General features: G+C 47.4%; 1 protein-coding gene across 5 annotated transcripts in view; it reads right to left on the reverse strand.

The window, feature by feature from the left end:
* Positions 1–3,238: 3,238 nt before the first annotated feature.
* Positions 3,239–19,712, reverse strand: part of MYO1C (myosin IC) — a 47,361-nt gene continuing 30,887 nt past the window's right edge. For all 5 annotated transcript variants that reach the window (XM_001370777.5, XM_007485745.3, XM_003340516.4 and 2 more), the window contains exons 18-32: positions 16,715–16,820; positions 15,702–15,819; positions 14,428–14,541; positions 14,213–14,289; positions 13,758–13,826; positions 13,463–13,547; positions 12,957–13,116; positions 11,072–11,155; positions 9,396–9,489; positions 8,375–8,430; positions 7,405–7,540; positions 7,015–7,085; positions 5,475–5,572; positions 5,246–5,345; positions 3,239–4,755 (exon numbers count right to left, since the gene is read on the reverse strand). In XM_001370777.5, the coding sequence (XP_001370814.2) occupies positions 4,729–4,755; positions 5,246–5,345; positions 5,475–5,572; positions 7,015–7,085; positions 7,405–7,540; positions 8,375–8,430; positions 9,396–9,489; positions 11,072–11,155; positions 12,957–13,116; positions 13,463–13,547; positions 13,758–13,826; positions 14,213–14,289; positions 14,428–14,541; positions 15,702–15,819; positions 16,715–16,820 (1,395 nt within the window). In that variant the 3' untranslated portion in view covers positions 3,239–4,728. The remainder of the gene's footprint in view (positions 4,756–5,245; positions 5,346–5,474; positions 5,573–7,014; positions 7,086–7,404; positions 7,541–8,374; positions 8,431–9,395; positions 9,490–11,071; positions 11,156–12,956; positions 13,117–13,462; positions 13,548–13,757; positions 13,827–14,212; positions 14,290–14,427; positions 14,542–15,701; positions 15,820–16,714; positions 16,821–19,712) is intronic.

A 19,712-nucleotide genomic window follows, 5' to 3' on the forward strand; every position in this document is an offset into this window, starting at 1 on the left:
GTACCACCCTGTAGTTTAGATTCCCCTCCAAAGGTAAATCAGTTCTTGTGAACAATCAAATCTCTTCTCTTCTCTTCTCTTCTCTTCTCAAACCTTCACAGTCTAAGTAACTTGTTGACTTTGCTCTCCAAGTAGAATGCAAAGGCCCAGGTAGATTTTATTATTCCTTCTCCAAGGAGCAGGATGCATCAGAAAATCCCTCTCTTGGACATCCAATGCTGAACTCTCAAACTTGGGAACTTTTGAAACTGGCATTACCCAAAAGGTAACTCTCAAAATGGTGCCACCAGGAAATTTCCCTTCTCTGCTGGGTCTAGAATTCAAGGTTCTGTTGCTTTTAGAATTAAAAATCTCTTCTCTCCTTCAGAGCTTGGGATTGTTATTTTGGGATTGTCCTTGATCTCTCTCCAGTCTGCATGCTTTAAATGAGTGAAATAGAACTAGAAATGGGAGTCTTGAACCCATACATAATGCAAATTGTATCAAAAACCATTCATGTTCCCCTTGGATGTGCTTCTATTATAAATCACCATTGATGCTCTTATTGGGGCTAGGAGTGGGGGGGAAATTCTCACTCTCACCTTATGGAACTCTGGAAGGTAAAGGCAAAGAACATATTCTCAAAATCTGAGCATCTTAGAGTGTGACTAGCTTTCATAGATCACAAAGAAGGATGGCTGATCAGTAATCAGCCACTTCCTAGATCCTGGCATCAGTTTTTTATTTTGGGAGTCTTCACTTTGACACATAATGGTCCCCACCTTGTCGTTTCATCAGGTTGCTTGGGGATCTCCTGGATCTGATCCTGGATTTCCTGAACCACTCCACTCTTTATAAGAAAAAGTCTTCTTTTTAATAAATATTTCATTAAAAAATTTCACGCATATTTTGTTTTTACATCTTATAATTTCCTGATGTATTCCTCCTCTATCTTCTCCCAGAAATTCATTCTTTATTCCGAATAATAAAAAGAAGAAAACAAAAGCTCTGTAAAACTAACCAATATGTCAACCAAGGAATCCCACCAACCATGTCTTTATTGGTGAAACGTGTTGCCTTACCTTTGCTTTTTCAGCCCACCTCTTGCTGTTGGTGTGATTCAATGACCCCATTGCCTCTGGGAAAGATATGCTATGTCAATGACCTTATCTACTGTTCTGTTCACCAGCCCTGTGACCATTCCTACCAGAACATCCTTCCTTGGCAACCACTGAGCTCCCTGCCTGTGCTGCTTTCCTCTATCAGAAAGCAACTCCATGAAGGCAGAAGATGCCCTGCTTTTGCATTTGTGTCCAGTTCAGAGCACAGAGCCTGTGTATAACATTCCTCCAGCATGACCGTACACAGCTGCTTGCAGGTTGTCTCCCTCATTAGACTGGGAACTCCTTGAGGTCAGGAGCTGTCTTTGACCTCTTTGTATCTGTAGCTGTTGGCACAGTGCCTATGCTTAATGAAAGTTTGCTGACTGCCTGGCTCATTAAATATATTTTCCTTCTTTCATTTTATTCTTCCCTTCACTCACATCTGACCTTGCATGCATTGCTCCAGACCTATATTCTTCCCACCTTTGCAGAGTGGGGAAGCAGCTTCTCAGAGCTCTTCTCTAGGACCAAGACTGCTCATAATTTCACAGTATTCAGTTTTGATTTTGAGGTTGCTCTTTCCCTTTACAGTATATTGTATATTTTCTTGTTTGCCTCATTTTGCATCAGTTCATATAAATCTTGCTGTGCTTTCCTCCTTCTTTCCTTTTTCTTTCTCTCTTTCACCTTACTTTTGGTCTTGGAATCAATACTATGTATTCATACCCAGGTAGAAGAGTGATAATGGCTAGGCAATTGGGGTTAAGTGACTTGCCCAGGGTCACTCAGCTAGGAGGTGTATAAGTTCACATTTGAACCCAGCACCTCCTGCCCCAAAGCTTGACTTTCTATGCATTGAGCTACTTAGCTCTCCCAGGTGTTCATTGTTCCTTACATATTCTCACAGATTGATCACAATTTATTTAGCCATTCCCTATTCAATGGGTACCTGTTTTGTTTCCAGGTCTTTGCTAACAAGAAAAATGCTGCTTGAATATTTGGGGGGATTCCTGGGTCTCCTGGGGTTATATTCCTAGAGTGAGATCTCAGAGCCAAAAGGTCTGGATGTTTTAGTCTCTCTCTGCATAATTACAAATTGCTTTGGATCTCCCACCAGTGCATTATAAACATTCCTATATTTTCACAATCTTTTTGACATGGACAATTATCATTTTCTGTCACCTTTGCCAATATGCTAGAAGAAAGTCTTTTCTTTTTTTTAAACCCTCACCTTCCATCTTAGAATTACTACTGGGTACTGATTCCAAGGCAGAAGAGTGGTAAGGGCTAGGCAATGGGGGTCAAGTGACTTGCCCAGGGTCACACAGCTAGGAAGCATCCGAGACCAGATTTGAACCCAGGACCTCCTGTCTCTGGGACTGACTCTCAATCCACTGAGCTACCCAGAAGCCCCCTAGAAGAAAGTCTTTTTAAAAAAAACCCTTACCTTCTATCTTAGGATTAATATTGTGTATTGGTTCCAAGACAGAAAAAGTGGTAAGGGCTAGGCAATGAGCATCAAGTGACTTGCCCAGGGTCACACAGCTGGGCTGTGTCTGAAGCCAAATTTGAGTCCAAGACCTCACATCACTAGGGCAGAATCCTCAAATGAGGCTGCTTCAGATAGTGATGAGGTCGCCATCAATGAGACTATGGCTTGACCACTTCTTGTAGAGCCGATAGATGGTATTATGGTCTCAGAATAATGGTTGACCATCATGTGTGGACTTCGCAGCCTCTAAGGGCTTTACAAATTCCTTGACCTCAACTTGAGCCTTCTATCATTTGTCTCCTACCTATTTTTCTAAGATGATTCCATCTATTTCCCTTGAATGTTTCATCAGTCAATCAGACCGACAGACATGTTCCCGATTCAGAACATTCTCTATCTCCTATTTCTGTGCCTTTCTCCAGGCCTGGAAAGTCTTTCCTCCACCATCACCCCTCTTTCCCCACCACAAATCCATGAAGCAGGCAAGGTACTGAGCTCCCCGTCAGCAAGATGTGAGCACATCTCTCTGTCCCACTGTTGGCACATCTAAGGGATCTGGCTACCACCACTCCCACCTTTTCCAGGCCCCATCTGGGGAGGAACACCCCCAAATCCAGTTTGCCTCCCATTTACCTCTTGTCCCTCCCAAACCACAAGGCAAATGTTTGCAAAAACATAATCGCTTTATTTAGTGTTGGCTGGGGTTGCAAGTGTAGGCAGTGTCCCCAGGATCCCAAGGGAGCACAGGCTGCTTGGAAGGTCCCCCAGCTTCCTGACCCTCTGTGGGAATGGGGAAGGGGGTGGAGAGAGAAGCAGCAGCGATAAATGGTACCCCCCCCCCTTTCTTTCTTATACCAAAGTCATCCTTTGCCCTGCAGGATGAGGATAGATGGGGCAAAGCAGTGATCAGGGTCAAGCTGTGGACCGCAGGGCCATTTTTCTCCCTTCTATTGATACCCAAACCCAACCATACTCTCCTAACTCCCCACCTTGGCTATTGATTCTGGGGGCTGAGGGGCATTGAACAAGACACGGAGATCTGATTTTCTATCAGGCAGGGGCTTCAGAATAAGCACCATTGGGCCCCCTTAGTCACAGAACGTGAGTTAAGAGGGGTTCTTGGATGGCCCCTAAAATTCCTCTGAGCTCAAAATCCAAGGTCCTATGATCTCCACTTTGCAGAAGAGAAAGGTGAGGCCCAGGGATGAATAAGCAGAGCCTCAGGTTCTTCGAGGGCCCAGCCAGTGTTCCTCCTATTAGGTCACCCTTCTAAGGAGCAACATCTCCTCTCACCTGTCACCACCTTCACCCCAGTCTGTTTTGAGGCTGCCACCACCCCCCCCAGCTGGAGTCAGGAGTTTATTATGGGGGCCGATTCCTCTGCGTCTGTTTGTGTGGGGGTTTTATTGGGGGGAGGGAAGGTAGGAGAAAGTGTCTCAGTCCTCTAGGAAAGAGGTCCCAGGTGGGCAGAGCAAGGGTGGGTGCCAGCCCCTTATGGCCAGGGATGAGGGGAAACTGAGGGGTGTCCCTGGGTGTGCACCTATGGGTGTGGGTGGGGAAGAGAAGGCGGGATGGAGTAACTGGTTTTGGGGTGGGATGAGAGGGGAGCTGGATGCCCCCTTCCTCCCGTCTCCAGCCCTCTGATTGCTTCCTTGGTGGCCCCCTGCCTTCCTGCAGGGCTGGCCAGAGCACATCCAGCGTGTCTTGGTGGCAGGGAATGAATGGCTTTTAAAAAAACGATCCCATACAAAGCATCAAAATGACTCAGTGGGAAAAAAACAACAAACAACTCAGCAGAAAGTCTCCTCCCATTGGTTTGGCCTCGGTCGTGGGGCTCTGCCCTGGCCCCTGTCATCCCTCAGCCCCGCTCCTGGCATGGCCTGGCTCCTTCCTTTCTCACTGCCCCCCCTTCCCATAGCCACCATGGAGCTGACTGGGGGGCTGGGACATGGGCGGGGAGAAAGGGATTGGGGAATGGAAGGCAGGTGCCACGTGAGCCCCCTTCAGACCCAGGATGCACCCAATTTTCCAAGCGTGGAAGTGAGTCTTTGGTTACCATGAAGGGGGATAGGGCAGCAGCAAGAGGGTGGGCAGGTGAGCGAAGCAGGCATGGCGGAGGGGCAGGAAGATTGTCCCACTGGACGGGGTCCATCATCACCGGGAGTTCAGCCGGGGAGCGACCTGCAAAGGGGCAGCAGAGGACACTCAGTGGCAACCCCTTCCTGCCCCCCTCTGGATGTCCCAGGTGGCCTCTAGAGGCTCGTGGGGTGAACAGGAGGCCCTGGAAGGTGACCCCCATCTGCAATCACACGCCAGGCAGCCTACGAAGCCATCTCTCCCCTGGGAGATGGGCAGAGCAGGGAATAGCAAGTCCGTGTTATAAATAATGAACACTAAGGCCCACTGGAGGCTCAGGCATGGGCCGAGCTGGTAAGTGGGAAAGCTGGCTCTTGAACCCATTTTCTGACGCTCTTTCTGCTGCCTGTGGCTCTGCAGCCACTTTTGTTTCGAGGGCTCCTCGGGGCCGACGTTCTCTTCATGGCGAGCCTAACACCAACCCTGCCGGCACTGCTGGGGGGGCCAGGATGCCGGGAGGGAGGGAGGCGGCTGGATCTGGGGCCGCGAGAAGCCCAGAGCCAGGGGGTTCCACGTCCCGTCCCACTGCACTCACCACAGCGAGGTGCCCGTTCTTGGCCTTGGCAATAAGGAGCTCAGAGCCCGGGGTGAAGTCGATGATCCCATCTCGGCCGGGGCCACCAGCAAAGGTGATGCTGATGGGGAGAGAGACGGGCTCGAGGAGGTCCGGGATGGGAGAAGCCCCACTCGGCTCATCCGCTCCCTTCCCTGTCCCTCCGTCCCCTCAGGATCCCAGCGGCACCGAGGCAGGGGCTCCGGCTTACCTGCCCTGGTTGATGTTGATGCTGTTGACTCGGTCTGCGCTCAGGGCCAGCTTGGTTATGGTCTCGATCACGTGATCGCTCTGGAGCACCACATCCCCCTGCGGTACCCAGGAGGCAGAGAGAGAAGCTCAGCCTCTCCATCCCGGCAGTGCTGCATCTCGCCCTCCTCTCCAGCGGGCCCCAGCCCCGGCCCCCACACCGTGAAGCCAGGGAGGAGAGGGGAAGAGGAACTTTCAGGTGGAGTAATAGAAAGTAAACTGCTTAAGGGCAGAAGTTGTTTTGGCCTTTCTTTGCCTGCACAGTACCTAGTACGGTGACCGGCAAGCAATAAGCATTTATGAACTGCCGGTGATTTTTCAGCCATGCCTGACTCTGTGACCCCATTTGGTGTTTTCTTGGCCAGGATACTAGAATGATTTGCTATTTCCTTCTCCACTTCATTTGACAACTGAGGAGACTGAGGCAAACGGGGTTAAGTGACTTGCCCAGGGTCATGCAACTAAGATACTGGAATGGTTTGTCACTTCTTTCTCCAGCTCAGTTGACAGATGGGGAAACTGAGGCAAACAGGGTTAAGTGACTTGCCCAGGGTCACACAACTAAGATACTGGAGTGGTTTGTCACTTCTTTCTCCAGCTCAGTTAACAGATGAGGAAACTGGGGCAAACAGGGTTAAGTGACTTGCCCAGGGTCACACAACTAAGATACTGGAGTGGTTTGTCACTTCTTTTTCCAGCTCAGTTAACAGATGAGGAAACTGGGGCAAACAGGGTTAAGTGACTTGCCCGGGGTCATACAACTAAGATACTGGAGTGGTTTGTCACTTCTTTCTCCAGCTCAGTTGACAGATGAGGAAACTGAGGCAAACAGGGTTAAGTGGCTTGCCCAGGGTCATACAATTAAGATACTAGAGTGGTTGGCCACTTCTTTCTCCAGCTCAGTTGACAGATGAAGAAACTGAGACAAACAGGGTTAAGTGACATGCCCAGGGTCATACAACTAAGATACTGGAGTGGTTTGTCACTTCTTTCTCCACTTCATTTGACAACTGAGGAAACTGAGACAAACAGGGTTAAGTGACTTGCCCAGGGTCACACAACTAAGATACTGGAATGGTTTGCCACTTCTTTCTCCAGCTCAGTTAACAGTTGAGGTAACTGGGGCAAACAGGGTTAAGTGACTTGCCCAGGGTCACACAACTAAGACACTGGAGTGGTTTGTCACTTCTTTCTCCAGCTCAGTTGACAGATGAAGAAACTGAGGCAAACAGGGTTAAGTGACTTGCCCAGGGTCACACAACTAAGATACTGGAGTGATTTGTCACTTCTTTCTCCAGCTCAGTTGACAACTGAGGAAAACAGGGTTAAGTGATTTGCCCAAGGTCACACAGTTGGATCTGAACTCATGAATGATCAGGAAGAGTCAGAGGCATGTCCTACCCTTCCCTGTATCTGGAGAGGAATCCTCACAGGCTAGTGGGTAGAGGCTGGTCAGGAAGAGGCTTTGGGGAAGAGGCAATGGAACCAGCCCGCCCCCCTACCTTTTGCTTATTGTCTTCTCTCTGCACATGGAGGACAAACAGGCTGTCACTTAGGCTGCTGACGGAGATTCCTGGGGGAGGAAGGCCATGAGGGTGAGAGGGGGCCTCCTCCACGAACTCTCTCCCCAGCCAGGGCTGGTGCACAGAACAGGGGGTTGGGCTGAACTTACGGGGGAAGAGGAACAGAGAAAGGGCTGCCTTGGTGAATCCAGGGCACAATGAAGCTGAGCAGACTCTGACGATGGGGACATAAGAGCGTTCTCCCTCTGGGCTTCCTCCCCACCCACAATCTGCCTAGGTTCCCCTGAGCTAGCCCACTGAAGGTCGGGGTGGGGTAGAACGGAGTCCTGCTCCTCCGCCTGCTCGCCACGTCTCTCTGTGACCTCTCACCAGTCAGGTTGGCGTAGTCAATCCTCTGCTTGATCTTGGCTTCTTCCACGATGACGGCAGCACTCGGGGTCAGCAGCAGCTGCCGGGCCCGAGGTTTGTAGCCCTTCCGGTCATACTTCACAACAGGCACCGCATACTGGAAGGAAGGGCACCATTAAACACGCTCTAGCTGCCCAGGTCCTTCTGGTAGCCTTCCAATTTCCATGGAAATCTCCAGGAACAAAAGCACCTCCAATTTCTTACTCCCCAGAGGCCAATTCTCCCACTTTTGGTCCCTAGAATGCCTTCATATTCCAAAGAGAATAGGTCCTAGGATTGGATGACATGGCCCAGACAGTCAATACTGGGGGGCGTTTGACTCAAGAGGAATATTACAGTGAACAGAGGGCTGGACTTTGATTTATTTACTTAACTTCATTTTTAAAATTTATTTATTTTAAACCCTCACCTTCCGTCTTGGAATCAATACTGCATGTTGGCTCCAAGGCAAAAGAGTGGTCAGGCAATGGGGGTCAAGTGACTTTGGACTTTGATTTAGAAAGATTTAGAATGTTTAAATCCTGCCCTGGGAACATTAGTCACTCTCTCTATGCCTTGGTTTACTCATCTGTAAAATGAGGGAGTTGACTCGTAAAAGCCCCTTCAGTCCCATGTATAATCCTAAGATTCTGGAATTCCTTCCTCAGCCCCTTCCATCAATCTAGGGTCCACTGTGAACCCCGCTTTCTCCCAGACTCTTCTTTTTTCCCACTGCCACTAGAATATTAGCTCCTTACAAGAAGGGGTGTTGCCATTATTTCTACTTATATCCCCAGGGGCCAGAATATGGCAGATACTCCAGGGTAGCTCCGGAGTTCCATTCTAAGAGCTCTTGACTAGGCTTCCAACATGGTTTGGAATTGCCACCATCAGTCCCGTTCCCATAATTCCTTCCCGCCTCTCCCTCTGGGATCCCAAATATGAGTCTCACCTGGACAGGCTCTTCGCCGAGGGTCTGGAGCACTTTGGGGCTGATCTCATCAGCAGCTGAAAAAGAGAGATAGATGGCAGGCTGGAGAATTGATGTGGGAAGTCCAGGCCAGAAGGAAATGGGGAAAGGGCAGGAGGAAGAAGAAAATCCAAGGGGAAGTGAAAGAGGAAGTTAGCTAGGGGTAATGGTGGGTGAGGGAAGAGGGGCAGAGAAAGCTGCTGCAGGGGGGAATGGGAGCTCAGTGAAAGGGATGATACAGGAAAGGGGGGCCCAGAGAAAGAGGGAGGCATGTAAAATTTAGATTAATATCAATAACGATAACTCCAGGTTCTTATTTTCCATAGAGTTTTATTAATAATCACTAAAGATAGAGAAAGCAGATTAAAGCCTAATCTAACCTAACAGAGCACTGCCTGGCTCTCAGCCAGGTTCCCCAGTCACGTTCCCATTCCCAGAAACATAGAGAGAGAGGGTGGTGCCACACCAAAACTTTTATCCTCCATCCCCCCCATGTACATGTGTTCACATCCAATTATGCAGTGTAAACACACAAATGGGATGCTGGGTAAGATGAGCTGGGTCAGAGAAGTCTCGGGGAGAGAATTCTATCTACACAGGTATTATAGGAAAGGGAGACTCAGAGAGTGGGGCATTATGGGAAAGGGGGGCCCCCAGAGAATGGGGCATTATGGGAAGGGGACTCAAAGAAGGGGGCATTATGGGAAAGGGAGGACCAAAAAGGGGTATTATGAGGAAGGGTGACTCAGAGAATGGGGCATTATGAGAAAGGGGGGCCCTGAGAAAGGTCATTATGGGAAAGGGGGACTCAGATAATGGGGCATTATGGGAAGGGGGCCCAGAGAAAGGGGCATTATAGGAAAGGGGGACAGAGAATGGGGCATTATGGGAAAGGAAGGGCCCAGAAAAGGGGTATTATGGGGAAGGGGACTCAGAGAAAGGATGTTCTGGGGAAGGGGACAGAGAAAAGAGTGTCAGGGGGAAGGATGGTGGAATGTCATACCAAGTCGAGTGTTGATAAAGAGTCTGGGGACACTCTGCGGGTAGTTGTCTTTCTTGCCCTTGAAAACTTCACTGGCCACAGACTTCTGATGCAGCTATGGAGACAAGAGTGGGGTGCTGACCTGTAGCCCAAAACTCCCCCCGCCTTGTCTCTTGGAACAACCTAAGCTTCTGTTTTCCAGTTCCTGCTCTTGCATCTCCAGTGTCCAGCATATTGCCTTGCACGCAGTAGGTGTTCAATAATCATTATCATTTCTAGAGCAGTTTAAAGTTTGTCAAGTACTTAACACAGATTATCTCATTTGATCCTGGGAGATAGGTGCTATTATTATCTCTATTTTACAGAGAAGGAAACTGAGGCAGATCAAAGGTAGGGAACTGACCAGGTACCAAGGTATGTGTCTGAGATGGGATGTGGATTCAGGGCTCTCTGACTGCCAAGCCCAGTCCATTTCATTAATGAGTCACTCCCAGTACTAAAAGTTCCTTTCTGAAATGTCAGGGGGAAAGAGGCAAAGGATCAGACCTGGGAGCTCTGAATTGGTCTGTATGTTCCCCCTTATGGAACCAAGTCAACATTTAAAAATGTTTTTAATTTTAAAAATACCCTTGGAGGCAGCTAGGTGGCACAGTGGATAGAGAGTTGGGCCGGGAATCAGAAGACTCATCTTCATGAGTTCAAATCTGACCTCAGACACTTACTAAATGGGTGACCCTAGGCAAGTCACTTAACCTTTTTCATCTCAATTTCCTCATCTGTAGAATGAGTTGGAAAAGGAAATGGCAAACCACTCCAGTATCTTTGCTAAGAAAATCTAAAATAGGGGCAGCTAGGTGGCTCAGTGGTTTAAGAACCAGGTCTGGAAAAGTAAGGTCCTGGGTCAAATCTGGTCCCAGACATTCCAAGTTGTGTGACCCTGGGCAAGTCACTTAACATCCATTGCCTAGTCATTACCACTTTCTGCCTTGGAACTTGTATTGATTCTAAAATAGAAGGTAGGAGTTTTTCTAAAAAGCACAAAAGGAATCACAAAATTGAACACGATAGATAGATAGCTAGAACAACAATATCCCAAAGAGGCAGAACGAGTTAGAGGAGATAGTGTTTGACTTGGAACCAGGAAGAGTTGAGTTTGTAAACTTCCTTTTTAAAAAAATCCTTACTTCTATCTTAGAATCAATATAGAAGAGAGGTAAAGGTAGGCAATGGGGGTTAAGTGACTTGCCCAGCATTACACAGCCAAGAAGTATCTGAGGTGAGATCTGAATCCAGGACTTCCTATCTCCAGACCTGGCTCTCTTTCCACTGAGTCACTTAACTGCCTCACTGTAAGCTGCCTTTGAAACATATATCTTGGGTGACCATGGACAAGTCATTTCATTTCTCTGAACCTCAGTTTCTTCATTTGTAAAACAAAAGGGACCAGAAGGTCCCAAAGGCCCTTGCCAGCTCTAAATTTATGACCTTTCAGCCTCTAGTCTTCTCTGTGGTCAACACTGCCTTTATTTTTTGAGCTCCATGCCACTGGGGATAGTGAATATACACTGGACTTGGGTTCTCATCCATATGGCCCCATGACCTCTCCATCACTCTGCTCTGGGCTCCTTCCCTTTCCCCATACCCTACTGTCTCCCCTGTCACTGATGGTGCCTCTTGTCCCCAGAAAACCCACTCACCTGCTGCTTCCATTCTGAACTGATGTTCCGACAATATTTCCATACCATATTTTTCATACAGAGATCCCTCAGCTGCTCTGATGCCTGGGAGGAGAAATGAGGTCAAGAAGAAAGATTGGTTAGGAATTGTGGAGAGATGTTCCTGGGGAAAGAGCCAAAGGATGGATGAAACCAAGGAGCTCGGGTTGAGCTATGTGTCTCATCCCACAGTTCTACGCCAGGTTCAAATCTGGAACCTGACACTAAGCTTGTGACCTTAATCCTCCTTGGAAACCTCAGTTTATTCACCCTGTAAAACAAAGGGTTTGGTCTAGAACAGAACAAAATATAACTGGGAAATATTTAACATTATAAATAAAAATATGTGTTAATTTGTGGTTTTTATATTTTGATTAAAATCAAGACACTGTCTTGAACCCATATTACTGCAGTCACAATTTAAGCTAACCGCTCTTTTATCTGTAACAGTTTATGACTCCACTATTTTAATTGCTATAGGGGGGTGTGTGTGTGCAGGGAAGATTATTATTTGAATTTGCCACCACCACCTAGACGACCTCTGAGAACCCATCCAGCTCTAAATTTATGCTTATATAAGATGAAGTCAGAAGGACTTGGATTAGAATCTTGGCTTTGCTCCTTACTAGTTATGTGATCTTAGGAAAAATCACATTAACTTCTTAGGGTTCTAGTTTTCTCATCTGTAAAACTAGAGGGTTGAAGTAGATACCCAGGGTCCAATGTCACTATCAATGTTTTCAATTTTTGAACATCTTTCTCTCAAAATTCTGCTAGGCTCATGATGGTGAACATATGGAACGTGTGCCAAAGATGGCACACAGAGACCTCTCTGTAGGCACTGTTACCCACCAGAGTTAGTTACTAGAAAGGCAGAGGAACTGGGGCAGAGCTGCTCCCTTTCTACTCTCCACCCCTCTGCCCAGCCCAATAGAATTGCTTACTCTCTCCCCTGAGGGGAGTGCTCGGGCTACTCCCCTCATTTTCTCCCTCCCCTCCCCTCTCTGGGGTAAGGGGGAAGGATGTAGCCCTCAATCTCTGGGGGGCGGGGTACAGAACACATGCCATAGGTTTGCCACCAAGGCTCTAAGTCAGTCACTTTCTACTATCTTGTTCTCTATAGCACAGGTATGCCTTGTCTTTCCAACTAGACAGAAAAGTCCTTGGGGGCTAGGACTGGGTCAGTGCTCACTTAAAGGATTGGGGTGGGACAGCTAGGTAGCATAGTAAAGAGAGAGCCAGGCTTGGATATGGGAAATCCTGGGTTCAAATCTGGCCTCAGACAGGTTCTGGCTGTGTGTTTGAGCAAGTCACTTAACCCCCATTGCTTAACCTTTACTGCTCTTTTGCCTTAGAACCAATACACAGTATTGATTCTAAGACAGAATGTAAGGGTTAAAAAAAAAAAGGATTCTTAATAGAAGAGTTATCCCTGAAGAACACTGGATCAGAGATTTATAACTTCAAGAACCTTAAGAGGTCATCATGTCAAACCCCCTCATTTTACATATCAGGAAACTAAGGCCCAGGAAGACCATAAGATCAGATTGTGTCTTGGAGGTTGGCTAGTTTAACTTCTTCATTTTAGAGATAAGGAAACTGAGGCAGGTAAAGGTTCAATGACTTGCTCAGTCATACAGCTAGTTAATATCTGAGGCCAAATTTGAACACGGGTCCTCTTGACTCCAAACCTGGTGCTCTGTCCACTGCACTAACCTAGCTGCCTTATACTTTAGAGATAAGGAAATTGAGACAGGCAGAGGTTCTATGACTTGCCCAGAGTCACATAGCTAGAAAATATCCGATCTGGGAGAGGACCCCAACCATCCCTGATTTTGGGCCTATCACCCCATAGGGCCTCTCAGACCTCATGCAGGGCAGGTGGAGGGGTGGGCCACGTTTTGTCCAGCACATTCCGGGGCAGGTGCCGTCGCAGATTCAGCAAGAAGGAGCACCGAACAAAATCCAAGAAGAAGGCATTTTCAGGGCACCTGGGGGCCCGGCGCAGGATGAAACCTTGGATGAGCCTTGGGGAGAGAGGGAGGGAAATCATCTCTAACTCTACATCTAGGATTCTGTGACCCCGTGTCCCATGTCTAAGGAAGACAGTATGAGGGTTATAAAGAACATAATATCATTATTTACAGATGAGTAAGTTAGACACTTGCCCAAGGCTATGCAGCTGCTAAGAATGAATCCTGGACTACAGACCTCCAACCAATCGCTCTTCCCAACATTCAATATCCTCTCGTTATGCTGGGGTGGGCATGGGGGCTGATTTGCCCCCATTTGCCGAGATCACTCCCAATACATGGAATCAATACTTCCTCTCCAAACTCAAGGGGGGACACTAGCAGGGGCCCCCACACTCACTGTCGGATCATGCTGGCAGCCCATTTCCTCTTGGCAGCTTTCCTCCGGCCCAGGGTCCCACGCCACCAGGACTGGATACAGATAGCTGCAGGGTGATCAGGTCACCATCAGTCCCTCTTCCTCCTCCCCATCTGTTGTCCAAGGACTGTCCTGAATCTGGTCTCGAGCTCTCGACCCTCCACCTTATCCCCCTCACGATCTGGGCCCCTGGCCTCACATGGCAGGAAAAGACTGTGAGACCCGCTCCTGCAAACATCCGTTCTTCTCTCTTCACTTCATTACCCAACTTACTGACCTGCACGTTTCACTCGTAAGAATTTCTGTCTCCAATGGTATCCCCTCCATGTGGCCTGGATCTTTGTGGCTGTGGTTTCAAAAAGTCAATTTTTTAAAAATTTGCTTTAAATTTTACATTTTTTCCCCAAATTATATACAATTTTTTTTAAACCCTTGTCTTCCATCTTGGAATTAATACCAAGTATTGGTTCCAAAGCAGGAGAGGTTAAGGACTAGGCAATGAGGTTTAAGTGACTTGCCCAGGGTCACCCAGTTAGGAAATGTCCGAAGCCAAATTTGAACTGAGGGCCTCCCAGTCTCCAAACATGGTCCTTTGATCCACCTAGTTGCCCACAGTGATCTTCCCACTGCCCCGAGTGGTACGGAGACAGTGAGACTCCACTGAGATGGAATCCAAAGGATTGATGGTTCTGTCTCACACCACCACCCTATCCCCATCCCTTGGGCTCTCACCCAAGCTCTGCTTCCTCACTTCCAGAGCATCTTCTGTGGCAAAAAGCGTCTTGGGGAAGCGAATGAAGATCTTGCTTCTGGAAGAGAGAACCGAGGAGGCCCCAGTCTAGTCACAGCCCCCTTTAGCCAGTCATCCCCCTGCCCTCTCTGTGCTGACACTCCCCACCCATCCCCTCAGCCCCATGGGGAGCCCCAGTGGGCAACCAACTACTCACTTGCCCAGCTTGTATTCTTCAGGCTTGTAGCCAAGGTGCTGGATCAAGACGGACACACCATCCTGTGGCCGCCCATCCCATGTGGGCCAGGTCTCAGGACACAAGGACTTGTACCTGGAGAGGAGACAGAATGAGTCCCGGTCTCAGTCACCCCTCTGGAGGGAGAAGAGGTGTGAGACTGAGTGTGTGCCCATAGGCCCCTGCCTCCTCTTAGCACCAGGGGGACCCTTCAGCTTTGGGGAATTAAATTCTGAGCCCCGGATCCTTGATTTACTGCATAAGAACCACAGAGACAAGTGGCATCCAGGATGTCTCTGGGCTCCCTGCTATCCCCCAGGCTAGGGCAGGAAGTTGTGAGTTGAAGTCACCTGCATCTGGGCCTCAGTTTCCCTACCTGCAAAATAGGAAGATCACTAATGTTGCTCTTTCTTTCTTTCTTTCTTTCTTTCTTTCTTTCTTTCTTTCTTTCTTTCTTTCTTTCTTTCTTTCTTTCTTTCTTTCTTTCTCTCTCTCTCTCTCTCTCTTTCTCTCTCTTTCTTTCTTTCTTTCTTTCTTTCTTTCTTTCTTTCTTTCTTTCTTTCTTTCTTTCTTTCTTTCTGTCTTTCTTTCAATCTTAGAATCAATACTATGCATTGTAGAAGGCAGAAGAGCAGTAAGGGCAATGGGGGTCAGAAGACTTGCCCAGGGTCACACAGCTGGGAAGTGTCTGAAGCAAGGTTTGAACCCAGCATCTCCCATCTTTAGGTCTGACTCTCAATCCCAATCCACTGAGTCACCCAGTTGCCCTCAAAGCTGCTTTATTTTTGCCTTTGCCATCCTCAGAACTCTACAGTCTGCCAAAACCCATACAAGATAAGCTCATTTGATCTTTACAACAGTTCTGTGATGTGAGTTGTTATTGTCTCCATTTTATAGAGAGGTCTAGTGACTTGCCCAGTGTCACACAGTTGATCTTCTTGGCCCCAAATCTAGCTCTCTATCTCCTATGCCAAGCAGGGAACCTTAAAGGCCAGCAAGTTCAACCCCCTCATTTTCCAGATGAAGAGACTAAGGCCCAGAGAAAGCAAAAGTCACAAAGAAAATGGAAAAGCCTGGATTTGAACTCAAATCCTAAGACTCCAAAATCCAGTCCCTGTTCAAATGGACTCTGCTACTCTCCTCTCTGCTAAAGATCCTTCTAGTTCCAAATCTATGATCCTACAGGACCTTCCCTTTGACCTGCTTCTCCTGCTCCCTGGGCTGCCCCCTCCCCGTCTTCTTCTAGCCCCACACACCTCTGGAGGAAGTTCTCGTATTTGCGCCTATAAGCAAAGCCAGCTCTTCGAACCCGCAGATTCTCCATCAACCCCAGATATTTCACCTGGTGTCGGATAAGTACCTCATCAAACCGACCTGAGGGAGAATGGGAAAATCACTTAACCAAACCCCTGGGTCTTCCTTCATTCCCCCCTCTGGAAAAGGAGGGGGTTGTCCTTGGAGCAGGGGATGAGTGTCAGCAGGTGCCTAGAGAGAGATGGGCAGATCTCTGATGTCTGGGCCAATCTCACCTCTCTTGGAACTCTGCAAATCTGCTAGGGCCCCCAGTGAGGGCCACCCCCAAGGCAGTCTCAGTTGTCCTGGGGGTGAGGCCACAAAGAAGTGTTGGGGCTGGGATTTGAACACAGGCCTTGACCTCAAAGAAAACCAGCACCTACTCTCCAGTTGGAGAAGGGAAGTCTTTTCTAGGGCCCATGCACTAAGCTGAAGACTGCTGGGGCTTTCTTAGGGTGAGTAGCCTCAAGGAAGAGGAGGCCGAGGGGAAAACGGCTGGGGAAAAAGCATTCCTTCATATTCCATTCAGTTCTAAAACTATGGAAGGAAAACTGCTGGGGGTCCTTGGGCAAGTGTTTCCCCTGTTTCCTTCTTAAAACAAAGCAAAACAAAACAAAAAAGTCCCTTCCCTTCTGTGTTAGAATTTATATCGTCTTCGTTCCAAGGCAAAAGGGCTAGGCAATGGGGGTTAAGTCACCTGCTCAGGGTCACAAAGCTAGGGAGTTTCTGAGACCAGACGGGAACCCAGAACCTTCCACTTCCAGGCTTGTTGCTCTATCCACTGAGTCACCTGGCTGCCCCTCAGTTTCCTTCTTTAAACAATTTGGGGGGCAGAGGAAAGCCGACTAGATGGTCTCTGAGTTTCCTTTCCTTCTCTGACATTTTGTGATCTCAGTCTTCCCAGGAGAGAAACAGGATAGTATAGGGGGTTGGCCTCAGGTGGGAGTCGGGGAAAGGAAAGGGAGTCTCCCCTTACCTGGCTGTTTGGCATCATTGGGCTTGATACAGCGAATATAGGCAGGTTCTTTGGACATGAGGATCTCAACCAGCTGGAACAGACTCATCTTAAACTGTGTGGCTGCCTGCAAGTAAATCAACAAGCATTTATGAAGTACCTACTATGTGCTGAGATAGAAAGAAAGGTAAAAAGGAAAGGGGAAGGCTATGAGTGAAGCCCCTACTATGTACTAGGATAGAAGGAAAGGGAAAGGCTATGAATGAAGTCCCTATTATGTACTAGAATAGAAAGAAAAGGCAGAAGGAAAAGGGAAGGCTATGAGTAAAGCTGCTATTATGTAGCAGGATAGAAAGAAAGGGGAAGGCTATGAGTGAAGCCCCTACTATGTACTAGGATAGAAGGAAAGGGAAAGGCTATGAATGAAGTCCCTATTATGTACTAGAATAGAAAGAAAAGGCAGAAGGAAAAGGGAAGGCTATGAGTAAAGCCGCTATTATGTAGCAGGATAGAAAGAAAGGGGAAGGCTATGAGTGAAGCCCCTACTATGTACTAGGATAGAAGGAAAGGGGAAGGGTATGAATGAAGCCCCTACTATGTACTAGGATAGAAAGAAAAGGCAGAAGGAAAGGGGAAGGCTATGAGTGAAGCCCCTACTATGTACTAGGGTAGAAGAAAAGGGCAGAAGGAAAGGGGAAGGCTATGAGTGAAGCCCCTACTATGTACTAGGATAGAAAGAAAAGGCAGAAGGAAAGAGGAAGGCTATGAGTAAAGCCCCTACTATGTACTAGGATAGAAAGAAAAGGCAGAAGGAAAGGGGAAGGCTATGAATGAAGCCCCTACTATGTACTAGGGTAGAAGAAAAGGGCAGAAGGAAAGGGGAAGGCTATGAATGAAGCCCCTACTATGTACTAGGGTAGAAGAAAAGGGCAGAAGGAAAGGGGAAGGCTATGAGTAAAGCCACTATTATGTAGCAGGATAGAAAGAAAAGGGCAGAAGGAAAGGGGAAGGCTATGAGTAAAGCCGCTATTATGTAGCAGGATAGAAAGAAAAGGCAGAAGGAAAGGGGAAGGCTATGAGTAAAGCCGCTATTATGTAGCAGGATAGAAAGAAAAGGCAGAAGGAAAGAGGAAGGCTATGAGTGAAGCCCCTACTATGTACTAGGATAGAAAGAAAAGGCAGAAGGAAAGAGGAAGGCTATGAGTAAAGCCGCTATTATGTAGCAGGATAGAAAGAAAAGGCAGAAGGAAAGGGGAAGGCTATGAGTGAAGCCCCTACTATGTACTAGGATAGAAAGAAAAGGCAGAAGGAAAGAGGAAGGCTATGAGTAAAGCCGCTATTATGTAGCAGGATAGAAAGAAAAGGCAGAAGGAAAGAGGAAGGCTATGAGTAAAGCTGCTATTATGTAGCAGGATAGAAAGAAAAGGCAGAAGGAAAGAGGAAGGCTATGAGTAAAGCCGCTATTATGTAGCAGGATAGAAAGAAAAGGCAGAAGGAAAGAGGAAGGCTATGAGTAAAGCTGCTATTATGTAGCAGGATAGAAAGAAAAGGCAGAAGGAAAGAGGAAGGCTATGAGTAAAGCTGCTATTATGTAGCAGGATAGAAAGAAAAGGCAGAAGGAAAGAGGAAGGCTATGAGTAAAGCTGCTATTATGTAGCAGGATAGAAAGAAAAGGCAGAAGGAAAGAGGAAGGCTATGAGTAAAGCTGCTATTATGTAGCAGGATAGAAAGAAAAGGGCAGAAGGAAAGAGGAAGGCTATGAGTAAAGCTGCTATTATGTAGCAGGATAGAAAGAAAAGGCAGAAGGAAAGAGGAAGGCTATGAGTGAAGCCCCTACTATGTACTAGGATAGAAAGAAAAGGCAGAAGGAAAGAGGAAGGCTATGAGTAAAGCCGCTATTATGTAGCAGGATAGAAAGAAAAGGCAGAAGGAAAGGGGAAGGCTATGAGTAAAGCCGCTATTATGTAGCAGGATAGAAAGAAAAGGCAGAAGGAAAGGGGAAGGCTATGAATGAAGCCCCTACTATGTACTAGGGTAGAAGAAAAGGGCAGAAGGAAAGGGGAAGGCTATGAGTAAAGCCACTATTATGTAGCAGGATAGAAAGAAAAGGGCAGAAGGAAAGGGGAAGGCTATGAGTAAAGCTGCTATTATGTAGCAGGATAGAAAGAAAAGGCAGAAGGAAAGAGGAAGGCTATGAGTAAAGCCGCTATTATGTAGCAGGATAGAAAGAAAAGGCAGAAGGAAAGAGGAAGGCTATGAGTGAAGCCCCTACTATGTACTAGGATAGAAAGAAAAGGCAGAAGGAAAGGGGAAGGCTATGAGTAAAGCCACTATTATGTAGCAGGATAGAAAGAAAAGGGCAGAAGGAAAGAGGAAGGCTATGAGTAAAGCCACTATTATGTAGCAGGATAGAAAGAAAAGGCAGAAGGAAAGGGGAAGGCTATGAGTAAAGCCGCTATTATGTAGCAGGATAGAAAGAAAAGGCAGAAGGAAAGAGGAAGGCTATGAGTGAAGCCCCTACTATGTACTAGGATAGAAAGAAAAGGCAGAAGGAAAGAGGAAGGCTATGAGTAAAGCTGCTATTATGTAGCAGGATAGAAAGAAAAGGCAGAAGGAAAGGGGAAGGCTATGAGTAAAGCCGCTATTATGTAGCAGGATAGAAAGAAAAGGCAGAAGGAAAGGGGAAGGCTATGAGTGAAGCCCCTACTATGTACTAGGATAGAAAGAAAAGGCAGAAGGAAAGAGGAAGGCTATGAGTAAAGCCGCTATTATGTAGCAGGATAGAAAGAAAAGGCAGAAGGAAAGAGGAAGGCTATGAGTGAAGCCCCTACTATGTACTAGGATAGAAAGAAAAGGCAGAAGGAAAGAGGAAGGCTATGAGTAAAGCTGCTATTATGTAGCAGGATAGAAAGAAAAGGGCAGAAGGAAAGGGGAAGGCTATGAGTGAAGCCCCTACTATGTACTAGGACAGAAGGAAAGGGGAAGGCTATGGAGTCATTAGGGGAAATATGGTGGGGGT

This window comes from Monodelphis domestica, chromosome 2, assembly GCF_027887165.1.
Source record: "Monodelphis domestica isolate mMonDom1 chromosome 2, mMonDom1.pri, whole genome shotgun sequence".
Classification (NCBI taxonomy): Eukaryota; Metazoa; Chordata; class Mammalia; order Didelphimorphia; family Didelphidae; genus Monodelphis; species Monodelphis domestica.